Genomic DNA, 13,543 nt, shown 5'->3' with positions numbered 1-13,543 from the left:
TTAGGAGGAAGCTAGAGAATTCAAGGAAGATCTTCAATGACAAACAGGGAATTTATACTTGATAAGATAAGCAATAATATAGACCAAAGCATGGTACTTGTTATATTTTTTGAGACTGATTATTTTAGCAATTGTGCCCCAGCTGGATTGTATGAAGGAGAGGGTGGAATCAAGAGCTTTATGTTAGGAGGTTGTTGCCTGAGTGCAGAAGGGGTGATAAGGACTTGGATAGGGAGATGCTGGGAAGATACAGGAGCAGAGGTAGATTCAAGACTCCCCAGTTTGGAATTTTGTGGTAACAATGCACTGAGCAGTCTAAATATACAATTATGTTTTCTTTATTATATGACTGTAAACTACCAGCCAAGAAACCCACATTGTTTAAAAAAAATTACTGTTCTCAGATCAACTTGGTAGAAGCCTTCAACTACACCCTAAATCCCGTTAGAATGAAGCACAGTACTGACATGCTGGTCAGGTTTAGGTTAAGAACCTACGAGAGCAAACTGTTCCACTGCCATTGGTTTAATAAACAAGAAAATGTACATGAGAAGTGCCCGACGCAATTAAAGTTCCATCCAAATAATTAAAAATAGCACTGATATTTACATTTTGTGAATCTCCCTAACATTGTTTTTTCTTGCCAAATTGCCATCTGAAAGGAAATTATCTAAAACTGCTTTCTTATGATGCTACATTGTCTTTAACATTCCTTTTCTTTTCTTTTCTTTTTCTTTGCTTAAAGCAATTGAACAAGATGAAGACAATGGTGACAAACACGTAATTGTGGCAGAAGCTGAAGGTGTTCCAGATTCTCAGGTATGATCAGTTCTGTGACAGTTCCTCGTTACCCTTGTCGTCTGCATTGACAGTTGTGAGATAATGCAGGGGTTTGCAAATGATACAGGCTTGACCTTCTGTGTTCTGTAAATAGTGATACTACTGAGAACAAAGTGCTTGCTTTTGATAAAGAGGCATTTCACAAGAAGGGCCCTAAATTGTTAATGATACTTATAATTTGACTCATGAGGGAGGGAAAGACAGGCAGACATACTCCACTTCCCATAGAAAGCAAGGAAAGTAAGTGAAGGAGCGGGAGAGATCACCTTGGAGCACACCACCCCCTGGAGATGGTGGAGAAGAATCTGCGAGCTGGCAGCGTCGACCGCCAGGGCTTGGCCAGACAGAGGAGTGTGACGCCTCACCTGCCAAATTTTCTGTGCCAACGCCCAGCATCTAACGCAAGGAATAAAGACCTGAGCCACCCTAGTGCTCTCCACTGCTAACTTGATGTAAATCAGAACATTGAAGATTCTTGGCTTGGTTGACCCATTGCACTTCACCTTCCAAGTTCTGTATCTGTTGATTATAGTCAGAATAATTACATTAATGGGGCACCTGGGTGGCTCAGTCGGTTAAGTGTCCAACTTCAGCTCATGTCATGATCTCAGGGTCCGTGAGTTCGAGCCCCACATCACGCTTGGTGCTGACCGCTCAGAGCCTGGAGCCTGCTTCTGATTCTGTGTCTCCCTCTCTCTCTGCCCCTCCCCCACTCACGTGCTCGCTCTCTCTCTCTCAAAAATGAGTAAAACATTAAATAATTTTTTTTTCAATATATGAAATTTATTGTCAAATTGGTTTCCATACAACACCCAGTGCTCATCCCAAAAGGTGCCCTCCTCAATACCCATCACCCACCCTCCCCTCCCTCCCACCCCCCCATCAACCCTCAGTTTGTTCTCAGTTTTTAACAGTCTCTTATGCTTTGGCTCTCTCCCACTCTAACCTCCTTTTTTTTTTTTCCTTCCCCTCCCCCATGGGTTTCTGTTAAGTTTCTCAGGATCCACATAAGAGTGAAACCATATGGTATCTGTCTTTCTCTGTATGGCTTATTTCACTTAGCATCACACTCTCCAGTTCCATCCACATTGCTACAAAGGGCCATATTTCATTCTTTCTCATTGCCACGTAGTACTCCATTGTGTATATAAACCACACTGTCTTTATCCATTCATCAGTTGATGGACTTTTAGGCTCTTTCCATAATTTGGCTATTGTTGAGAGTGCTGCTATAAACATTGGGGTACAAGTGCCCCTATGCATCAGCACTCCTGTATCCCTCGGGTAAATTCCTAGCAGTGCTATTGCTGGGTCATAGGGTAGGTCTATCTTTAATTTTTTTGAGGAACCTCCACACTATTTTCCAGAGTGGCCGCACCAATTTGCATTCCCACAGAAAAAAAAAATAACTACGTTAGCCTTTTCAGTCAAGATGGCACAGGCTGTACTGTGTCAGTAAGTTTATATAGGGAATTGTTTGGAATTGTTTTGATGTGGTCATACTGAAAATGCTGTAGTCCTCAAGTTCATACCGAAATTGCATTTCAGGCTTTCGAGAAACCTGGTCAGGGATTCCCCAACTTAGTGTATCCTACACTTCCTCAAAGGTTTCTTAAATCATTAAATTATTAGTGGGACAGATATTTCTAAACATAAACTGTTGTTCATTTTTTTGTTTTTGAACTCACTCTGTGGGCAAAGGTCTGTTTTAATGCAATCTTATTTCTTATTTCTTTGTCTCAAGAGGATACGCAGAGCTGGCTTTTTGGGATTTTGTGATTTTCTTCTCTAACAGTGTTGTAACTACGCATCTGCAGGGTACTCAGAGGAATGAAATCATGAAACCAAAAGAAACCAGTGAATTGATGATTAGATCAGGAACAGATTCTGTTTAGTTTGAAAGGCAAAGGTTAAGTTGGCTGGAGCAGGATGGTGGGTGTTACAGGCCAGGGCCACAGAGGAAGGAAGGCAGCTGTCACCTCATCTGATGTGTCTAAGAAAGTCTGACCTGCCACCACTGTACAAGCACCAGTTTTCAGTTCGAATCTGCGGGTCCGTCTTTCCAAATGCTCTGAGTAGCGTCCTCAGTAGTTCACGTCAGGTAGGGTGAGCTCAAAGAAAACTTTGAGAATTTTACCATCAGACAGCGAGGCAGAGTTAGAAATAAATGTATGTGTGTGCACATGTGTGCCCTTGACACCAAAATTTATTAATTTGGTGTTTAGTGTATGTACATATAATGGATTGAGCATCTATGTGCCATTTCACCTTATTGCAGTCTTCCCTCCAGAGCATATTTTAAGCAAGTTAAGTAGAAATTGGTTTCTGACTCCCTCCCCATCTGTGACAAAATATGCCACTATGGGAAAAATGCCCTCACGCTGTTGAAAACTTTGGGTATGTAAAGGGTTAAGATGGCAAGACTGGGTCTTGTATACAGCTTTCCCACCTGCCATAAAACTCTAGTTCTCTCCTCATGTGTTAGCTCCTTTCCTCCTTTTCTCACTAAAAATATCTTTCCTGCTTAAGAAACTCCCACTTTAATGCAGTGACGTGTGGGTGGAGTGAAGGGAGCACGGAGACTCCGGTTTGCTTCCCAGCCCTTCTTCCTAGCCTGTGCTTTTACACAAGTTCTTTAGCGGCTAAACCTGTGGGCTGCTGCAGGGTATAGCATCAGCATTGTTGTCACCATAGTGTCCCTGCATGCAGAGTCCCTGCAAGTGACCGGCACGCTTGATTTTCGCCTCTGTAAAGCAGAGATATTATAAAGTTGTCTTGAGGTTGAAATGATACCGCACAGAAAATGCCTGGAATCCTGGCACATCAGAGTTTCTATGTTGGGCAGCACATGGGAGGTGTGGAGTGCAGCCTCTGGGGCCAGACCCCTGGGTTCTCCTCTGGGCTCTGCCACCGTAACCTTGGGCAGGTTATTCTCCTCTCCTGGGCGAGAGAGTCCTGTACTGAAATAGCATTGAGAGTTCACTCGTGCAGCAATGCGGATGCCGTAAACACTCTCCTACGCTCTTTGTTTTCTCCGCTCCACAGTGAACCCTATGAAGTAGGGAATGTATTGACCACCACTTCACAGATGAGCTGGTAAGTGGCAGGGCCAGGAATCAGACCAAGACAGTCTGGCTCTGACATCCTGGCTTTCAACGCCTATACTAAACCGCCTTTCTAACATCTGTAAAATGGGGATGATTGCTGAGTTGAAGATTAGATGAATATATGTGAGACAGAGTGGTGCATGGCACATAGTAAGTACTCAAACAAGTGAGCCTCTATGAGTTGTTACCATTATCATCGTCTATCACATTGCTCTCTGGTTTGAATATTTAAGGCATCTGACATGGTTGGGTTGCAGTATTAGTCTCTCTCTATATATGCTATCTTCACACACATACATACACATAGGGAAACAATCTAAACTCTTGATTCTTTATCACTCTTTATTTTTTTATACAATTTTTTTTTAATGTTTATTCACTTTTGAGAGATAGAGCATGAGCAGGGAAGGGGCAGAGAGAGAGGGAGACGCAGAATCCGAAGCAGTCTCCAGGCTCTGAGCTGTCAGCACAGAGCCCGATGCGGGGCCCGAATTCATGAACCGTGAGATCCTGACCTGAGCTGCAGTCGGGCACTCAACCGACTGAGCCACCCAGGTGCCCCTCTTTATCACTCTTTATTTTTTTTTTTTTGTAATTTTTTTTTTAACGTTTATTTATTTTTGAGACAGAGAGAGACAGAGCATGAACGGGGGAGGGTCAGAGAGAGAGGGAGACACAGAATCTGAAACAGGCTCCAGGCTCTGAGCAGTCAGCACAGAGCCCGACGCGGGGCTCGAACTCACATACCGCAAGATTGTGACCTGAGCCGAAGTTGGACGCTTAACCGACTGAGCCACCCAGGCGCCCCTCTTTATCACTCTTTATATAGGACTAAAGGATTAAAGAATTTTTATCAAAATGTATAGAATTTTTGCCAGGTTCTAGTTTCTGGCTCTTAATGAGATCTTCAATGAGTAATTTATAATGTATTGAACTTTGGAAATTCTTGCTTTGCTTCAGGTCGCCATTGACCCCTGGATTCAGGAATTATTTTTGTTGTCTCCTCTCTCCCATTTGTATCAATCATCTTAATATTAAGTCATGGTAACTGTTAATTATGTACAGTAATTGCCAAATATTTGATGATTAATTTTCCAATAGCCAAAATGTGACTTCTTTTTAATATACTGAAGAAAGCTGTTATTTAAGGCTGGGATAGCTATTATAGAAAACAGATGACCACTGAAAATCCTTTATGTTGAAATTTATTAGAATTTGCCTTTTTTTCTTCTTTGTTATTTGTCTACTTTGCTGCCCAGCTTAGCAGTATGGTCAGTAATGTTTACAAACTGGAGCTTTAATTTCAGGTCAAAACAAGACAAAATATTGGTGTCCTCCCGACTCTAGCCTGAAAGTTCAAGGAATCAAGTATATGAAATCAATGAATCTTTGACTTCATCAGCTATGTAAATGTATGACAATGTAGTTTTTAATTTTATCAGAAGAGATTATGTCAGTATAACAGATTAAGAAAATTTAAAAAAAAATTTTAATGTTTATTTTTGAGAGAGAGAGAGTGTGCATGCTCCCGAGTGTGAGTGGGGGAGGGACAGAGAAAGAGGGAGACGCAGAATCTCAAGCAGGCTCCAGGCTCTGAGCTGTCAGCACAGAGCCCGACAGAGGGCTCAAACTCATAAGCCGTGAGATCATGACCTGAGTCAAAGTGGGGCACCCAACCGACTGAGCCACCCAGGTGCCCCTGAAAATATTTGAGGGAAATAATAGTTATTAAGTCCATATAATAAGGTTTCTGCCTCCTTCCCTACTCGCACTATGCTCTGGCAGGATGTAGTTTCATATAGTGTTTGTATAGGATGGGTCTGTCCAATCAAAAAGTGTTTTTTTAACACATGTAATTGCAGAAAAGAGGAGGACCAGAGAAATGAACCTCTCTGAACTTGGTGTATCACCTGTACAGTAACCAGGAGTTACTGAATCATTTCTGAGGCTCTGTGATGCCCCAGCATGGGGTCTCAGGCCTGTGCTAGTGATGCCCTGGGCATTTGTAAACCTGCCTCACAGTTTCTATCACATGCACTTCTCACTGTGGATGCAGCTTGGCCCTTTCCCAAAGGAAAGGGTGTGTTTTTATATTATCAAAAGACAAGTTTTGGGGGGTGCCTGGATGGCTCAGTCAGTTAAGCATTTGCCTTCAGCCCAGGTCATGATCTCATAGTTTAGGGGTTCCAGCCCGCATCAGGCTCTATGCTGACAGCTCAGAACCTGGAGCCAGCTTCGGGTTCTGTGTCTCCCTCTCTCTCTGCCCCTCCCCCACTTGATCGATCTCTCTCTCTCTCTCTCTCTCTCTCTCATAAATAAACATTAAAAAAAAAAAAAGATAGGGGCACCTGGGTGGCTTAGTCAGTTAAGCATCTGGCTCTTGGTTTCAGCTCAGGTCATGATCTCATGGTTTGAGGATTCAAGCCCCGCCTCGGGCTCTGAGTTGGCAGTGTGAGGCTTGCTTGGGATTCTCTCCCTCTCTCTCTGCCTCTCCCTGCTTGCTTGCTCTGTCTCTCTTTCAAAATAAATAAATACACTTTTTTAAAAAAGATAGATTTTTCTATCCCAACAAAGAAGAAATTTTCATAGTTTTCTTTCTCTCTCTGAATTTAAGAAATGAATACCTGCTGCCCTACAAAATAAAATACCATTATCATTAATTTGTAAATTTGTTATTTATTAGGATATTTAATATATCCTTATATAATAAATACTATAATTAGTTAATTACTATATAATATATTCTATTATATATTGCATATTATGTTACAGTATTGATATATATTTATTATATTTTATTTGTTATTAATCTTATTATTATTATTATTATTACTATTATTATTTAGTGTGAATTGTCTTCTGAATTTTCCTGGAAAGGATTCTTTTTTATTTTTTTATTTTTTTAACGTTTATTTATTATTCAGAGACAGAGAGACACAGAGCGTGAGCAGGAGAGGGGTAGAGAGAGGGAAGACACAGAACCTGAAGCTCTGAGCTGTCAGCACAGAGCCTAATGTGGGGCTTGAACTCACGAACTGTGAGATCATGACCTGAGCCGAAGTCAGTCGCCCAACCAACTGAGCTACCTAGGCACCCGAAGGATTCTTAATATTTGTTGTTTAGGAAATAGATACGTACAGTTGAGTCATGTACTATATTGTCCCAACCCATCAGTGTTTTATCATTTGAGTTTTCTGTTTAAAGTAGCAAAAAAAAATTATTTTATGAATTTCTATGTGACATTTAATTGTTAAAGAAATGACCGTATTATGTAGTAATGAATAAGTATTTATCCAAACACCTTGAATTCATATTAAGTAGTATTCTGGCGTTGCAAAAGTGCTTACTTGAAAAGTGGACTCTTTGATCCTGGTTTTCCTTCTCTTTTGCATGATGTTTGATCTCAGTGTTTTAGAGTAAGTAATTTTTAAAGTCAAGATAATGCAGATGATGTTTTCATACGTAACCTGTGCTCTTTCACCTTTTGTCATGTGGGTTATTCATGTATCATCCTTGTAACCTTTCCTGACAGAATCCTGTCCAAGCTTCATTTTACCACTGAAAGAAGGGACCTAACATTTTTAGGACTCCATTTGCAAAGGAAACAGACTTTAATTTACATTCATAACATTTCTCTCCTCAAATACTGAAAATCATATGAATAGCTTTAATTATACATTACAGAGATTTTTTTTTCAAAGCAGACCTTGAAATAAGACTTTTAAATAACTCTTCTGACGGTTACAGATTAATCTTTTTTTTTTCTGCTTTAGCAATGTTAGGTAAACTGTTTATAATTAATTTCATATAGACAAATTAAGTAGTTCAAGAATGTGAAAGTCTAGATCAAGGGCTGTTACTTATCTTGCTTCTCCTGCCATAACAAAGCTCCCAAAATATATTAATAAATTCATGGGGTTTTTTGAATTAAATTACTAAATTACAGAGCTGTGAAAGAGAGCCCCAGAGAACATCTGGCATAGTGTGGTACTTCCCAAGAAGACTACCTTAGAAACTATCTAGAATATATGGGCATCCCTCAGAGCTGCAAGTTCTCCAGGGAATGAAGAAGCATTCATAACCTTCCTTGAAAGCCTTTTTTGACAGTTATGGAAGCACTGTTGTAGAATTGATGATTTTACGAAAATGTACCTAGAAATTATGCAGAAAGCAGAAAATCAAGACATCAATATTCCTTTTTTAATTATATGATGTTTTAATTATAAATATGAAATAATTAAGTTGCTTAGGAACCCATTTTCTTAAGTAACAGCATTTTGTGTTCAAAATACATAATTTCTGCACCCAAGTATCTGGCTCTAATAAAAATGTATTTCCTCATTAAGGGCACCTGGGTGGCTTAGTTGGTGAAGTGTCTGGCTCTTGATTTTGGCTCATGCCATGATCTTATGGTTCATGGGCTCAAGCCCCACATTGGGCTCTGTGCTGACAGCTTGAAGCCTACTTGGGATTCACTCTCTCCCTCTTTCTCTGCCCTTCCCCTGCTGTCACACACACTCTCTCTCAAAATGAATAAATAAACATTTTTTAAAAGGTAAAAAAAAAAAAGGGGGCGCCTGGGTGGCTCAGTCGGTTAAGCGTCCGACTTTGGTTCAGGTCACGATCTCACGGTATGTGAGTTCGAGCCCCGCGTCGGGCTCTGGGCTGATGGCTCAGAGCCTGGAGCCTGTTTCCGATTCTGTGTCTCCCTCTCTCTCTGACCCTCCCCCGTTCATGCTCTGTCTCTCTCTGTCTCAAAAATAAATAAATGTTAAAAAAAAATTTTTTTTAATTAAAAAAGGTAAAAAAAAATGAGATTTACTTATTAAAGAAAAGTCTGTATTTAGAATCCTATGCATATGATAAAAAATGTTCAGAGTTGCTTAAAAACTCATGTTCCCAAGAACCCCAAGAAATAGTCAAGGTCTCTAAGTTTTCTCTACACGGTTCCACCCTGATGTTATCAGTCATTTAAAAAACATATATGGGACCCACAGACAAAGGAAAGACTCTTCAAATCAGAGCACATGGGAGCTTAGCCCAGTTAACTTTGGCACCTGTGTTGGTAAGAAGAAGTAACAGGTTCAGTCCTGTGTGTCTATTTAGTCCCAAGACATTTTCCTCTTGTGTATCCCCCTTCCTGGCCCCATTTGCACACACACCCTCTTTTGTACAGGGCACCGCACTGGGGAGCAGAGAAAGATTAGGATTAATCCATCATAGTACTGAATAAACAACCACAGGGCAGGTCCTAATGTCACAGGGTCATGACCTGCCTCTCTCCACTAACAAGACAGTATGTTAAACACCGTGAGGATGATGTGGATGGAGAAAGAAGAAATTCTAGCTGGCTAACAGAAATGAATTTTGTAACTAACACAAACTTAGTCCTTTAAGTGTCAAAGCATTTAAAGGACGCTAATCATTTGTGTATAGGAATTCCCCCCAAAGTTTCCTTTTCTTTTTAGTTTAAAGGAGGATATTTAGCACCACTGATCCTCTTATACTTTCTCTGTTATTGATTAAAAGTGCCTCTTCAAGATCAGCCCATATAGTGTTGTGTCAGGTTATGGGCTCCATTAAAATCCTGACAAACAGAAATATCCTCCAAGGAGGATGGCTAGGATGGGTAAAAGGATCTAACAGTAAAATCAAGGGGGCCCTTTGCAATGCTTGGCTGTCTGATTCTGCCTCTCTTGTCCTGTTTCCTCTTAAGTCAGTGGGTAAACTACAGTCTGCTCCCTGTTTTTGTAAATAAAGCATTATTAGAACACAGATGTGCTCACTCACCTATTGTGTCTTCTGCTTTTGCACTAAAACTGCAGAATTGGGTAGTTGCATCAGAGACCACATTGCCCACTAAGCCTGGAACATTGACACTCTGGCCCTTTACAAAAAAAAGTTGGCCAAACTTTGCAACTGAAATGACCATTACATGCTTTCTTTTTTTTTTTTTTTTTTTTTTTTTTAATTTTTTTTTTTCAACGTTTATTTATTTTTGGGACAGAGAGAGACAGAGCATGAACGGGGGAGGGGCAGAGAGAGAGGGAGACACAGAATCGGAAACAGGCTCCAGGCTCTGAGCCATCAGCCCAGAGCCTGACGCGGGGCTCGAACTCCCGGACCGCGAGATCGTGACCTGGCTGAAGTCGGACGCTTACCCGACTGCGCCACCCAGGCGCCCCATGCTTTCTTTTCTCATCATGCCTCCACATCTTTTCACAGGCCCTACTCTCAGCCGATAACTTGACTTATTTTTCTGGGAAATAGAAGCCTTCAGAAAGGAATTTTCCCATTTTCCCACTATGAAATGTGCCAGCCTACCTATTTACCCTGTACTTCACCTGCCCTCCTGTGTTGGTGAGTGACATATTCACCATCCTCCCGCTGAGAGTAGATCGTGATGCTCCTTCGTGTCTAAAGGACACGACTCCTAAAAATGCCCTCTTTCCTTCCTGCATCATCAAGTTTCCCTCCATGATGGATGATTTCTAAGAAAGATTAAAAGGCCAACATATCTATCACTGTAAACAAGCAAGCAAGCGATCACTCTTTAGCTAGTATCCTGTTGCTTGTAACAATTCAGAAGAGTTGTCACTCTCTTTTGAACCCAGGCTAATACAACTTCTTTCCCTACCACCATTTTGTTCCCCAAAAACCAAAACAAACAAAACAAAACAAAAGCTATATTCAAAGTCACCAATTATTGCTGTCAAATTCAGTGTCCGTTTCAATCCATCTTATTTGATATTGTAGCAACATTTGATACAGTTTTTCTTTGCCTTCTCCTTGAAACCCCTTCACTACTCCCCAGGGTCTCCTCCTGGAGCCTGTCCTTCTTAGTCCCGTTTCCTGACTACTCATCTTTCCAGCATCCAAACATGGGACTCAGTTCCCGGATTCCTTGTTATCTTTGTTTACATCACTGCATTGTAACCTCTCTTATTCCTCGGGTTTTAAATACTGTGTACACTGATGTCTCCCAAATTCCTGTCACCAGCCTGGACTTCCCCTCTGAGCCACCAAGTGGCCAACCAGGCAACAGCACTTAGATACCTCAGGGCTATCTTCCTCCCCAGTCTTCCCAATCTCAGTAAATGACAACCCTACCCTCCCAGTTGCTCAGGCTAAACCCAGTTGCTGCCCTACCTTTGGAAAATACTCGAATTCTAACCATTTCTCACCAGTTCCACCACTAAAACTTCCAAGACTTCTCTTCTCTGAAAACCAGTCCCTTATGGGTCTTCTGGTTTCAGCTGCTTCTCCCCACCCAACAGTGTTTTCTCAACCCAAAAGACAGGATGATCTTGTTAAAATGTAAGTCAGATGATGCCATTCCTACATTCAAAACCTTCTAAAGGATTTCCATTTCATTCAGAAAAAGAAACCAAACCCCCTACCCAGCCTGTATGGAAACAATGTGATGGGGTCCCGCATCACCTCTTTGGCAGTTTCAGAGGGGGTAAGTCTCCCCCTTACCAGCTCTGCTTCGGCCATGCTGAACAACAAGCCATTCTTGTTGCTTTTCCCTCAACATGCCAAGCACATCCAAGCCTCAGGGACCTTGCACTTGTATTCCTCTGCCTGGAACCTTCCTTGCTTCCTTTATTTTTTTTTTTAAGTTGGTTTATTTTGAGAGAGTGTGTGAGGAGGGGAGGGGCAGAGAGAGACACAGAGAGAGAGAGAGAGAGAGAGAGAGAGAGAGGGGATGAGAATCCCAAGCAGGCTCTGCACTGTCAGCACAGAGCCAGATGCAGAGCTCTAACTCACCAATTGTGAGATCATGACATGAGCTGAAATCAAGAATGAGATGCTCAACTGACTGAGCCACCCAGGTGCCCCTCTTCCTTGCTTCTTTTAGATTTCCATTTAAATCTCATTTTACTAAAGAATCCTTCCCTGACACACCTGTCTTTATAACACCTCCAGTCATTTCTTCTACTCCCTTGCCTTGCTTTATTTTCCATCATATCGTATCTTACCATCTGATATATGTTACATAATCCTCATCCCCTAGTGAATGTAAGATTCATGGCCTGTGGGGCTTTTTTGTTATGGTAGTTTAGTGCTATATTCCTAGCACTTGTAGTTCCTGACTTATGTTTGTTACTCACATAACAAAGTTACTGTTGGGTAAGTGAATGAATGAATAAAATTAGGAGCTGGGGGGTGGGGAGGTTATATATGGACAATATTAAAAGGATATAATAAATACTGGTGTTTAAGTATTTGAAAGACTGTCATATTGGATAAGAAATAGACCTAGTTTCAGGTGGCTCAATTGGTTAAGTATCTAACTCTTGGTTTTGGCTCAGGTCATGAGTTCGAGCCCCTGGTTGGGCTCTGTGTTGGCAGTGGGGAGTCTACTTGGGATTTTCTCTCTCTCCCTCTCTCTGCCCCTCCCCAGCTTGCACTGTCTCTGTCGAAAAAGAAAGAGAAATAGACCTAGTTTTGGTTGCTTTTAAAGGTAAAACTAGTTCTCATGGGTTGAAGTTGAATGATTTCAGAGTTTAGTGTGGTAAGGGACTTTCTAACAGTTGTGGGTCTCTAACAGTACAAAGGCTGTCTGAAGATAACCAGCGATCCCTGTGCAAGGAAGTCTTGGAAATGAACTGGAGGACCACTTGTGAGGGATGTTTTAAAAATAAATCGCTGACTTTGGTGGAGCAGTTCCACTTGCTGTCCCCTGGGAATCTGATTTGGGCCACGTGAAGGATTTTTTTGTTTCCTTCCTAGTTGTTGGAGAAACTGCTAGAAAACAAGCTATCCTTGCCTGTGGGAATAGAGATGTAGTCATTGTTTGGCATGGATAGTCCCATGTCTTCAATACCCACTCAACAAAATGGGTATCTTTTGCACAAACCATGAAGACCATAAGGTTGAGCATCCTTGTTGGCCCCTTCTCCATATTTGGTCCTGTTGCTAAGTCCATTCAAATCCTGTAGGTTGTACTAGATAAAACAAGAATCCAAAATTTTGATTGTTCCTGCCAAGAGTAACTTCAGATTTCATTAGATCATTTTCTGATATGTCACTATGAACCATTTTTTAAAGAATTTGAGCAGGAACAGTTCATAATTTGTGTTATAATGAATACACTTGTTTTCTAATAAAAGTCCTAGATTATCCTGCTTCATATTATTTTTACTTAGGCACTTTGGCAAAAAAAATGTGATACTTTATGGATCATTTCCAATCCCTGATGACATTTTAAGCTTTCTTTTTCCAGTTTATTTTTTTTTTAATTTTTTTTTTCAACGTTTATTTATTTTTTGGGGGACAGAGAGAGACAGAGCATGAACGGGGGAGGGGCAGAGAGAGAGGGAGACACAGAATCGGAAACAGGCTCCAGGCTCTGAGCCATCAGCCCAGAGCCCGACGCGGGGCTCGAACTCACGGACCGGGAGATCGTGACCTGGCTGAAGTCGGACGCTTAACCAACTGCGCCACCCAGGCACCCCTTTCCAGTTTATTTTTAATAAACTTTTTTTTTACCATATTTCATGCGACATTGAAGATGTTTTGCTAATGCCCCATAGTAACTTTCCAGCTGTGAAAAAAAAATCGTGTGATCTTCTCATTCACCGTGTGTTTGT

At 41.3% G+C, this 13,543-nt stretch overlaps 1 protein-coding gene across 1 annotated transcript in view; it reads left to right on the top strand.

The window, feature by feature from the left end:
• Positions 1 to 13,543, top strand: part of RAPGEF5 (Rap guanine nucleotide exchange factor 5) — a 233,780-nt gene that overhangs the window by 117,206 nt on the left and 103,031 nt on the right. Inside the window, exon 8 of the mRNA XM_045495057.1 lies at positions 746 to 819. Within this exon, the coding sequence (XP_045351013.1) occupies positions 746 to 819 (74 nt within the window). The remainder of the gene's footprint in view (positions 1 to 745; positions 820 to 13,543) is intronic.

The sequence above is a fragment of the Leopardus geoffroyi genome, chromosome A2 (assembly GCF_018350155.1).
Source record: "Leopardus geoffroyi isolate Oge1 chromosome A2, O.geoffroyi_Oge1_pat1.0, whole genome shotgun sequence".
In the NCBI taxonomy this organism is placed as follows: Eukaryota; Metazoa; Chordata; class Mammalia; order Carnivora; family Felidae; genus Leopardus; species Leopardus geoffroyi.
This window is presented reverse-complemented; position numbering and strand designations above follow the sequence as displayed.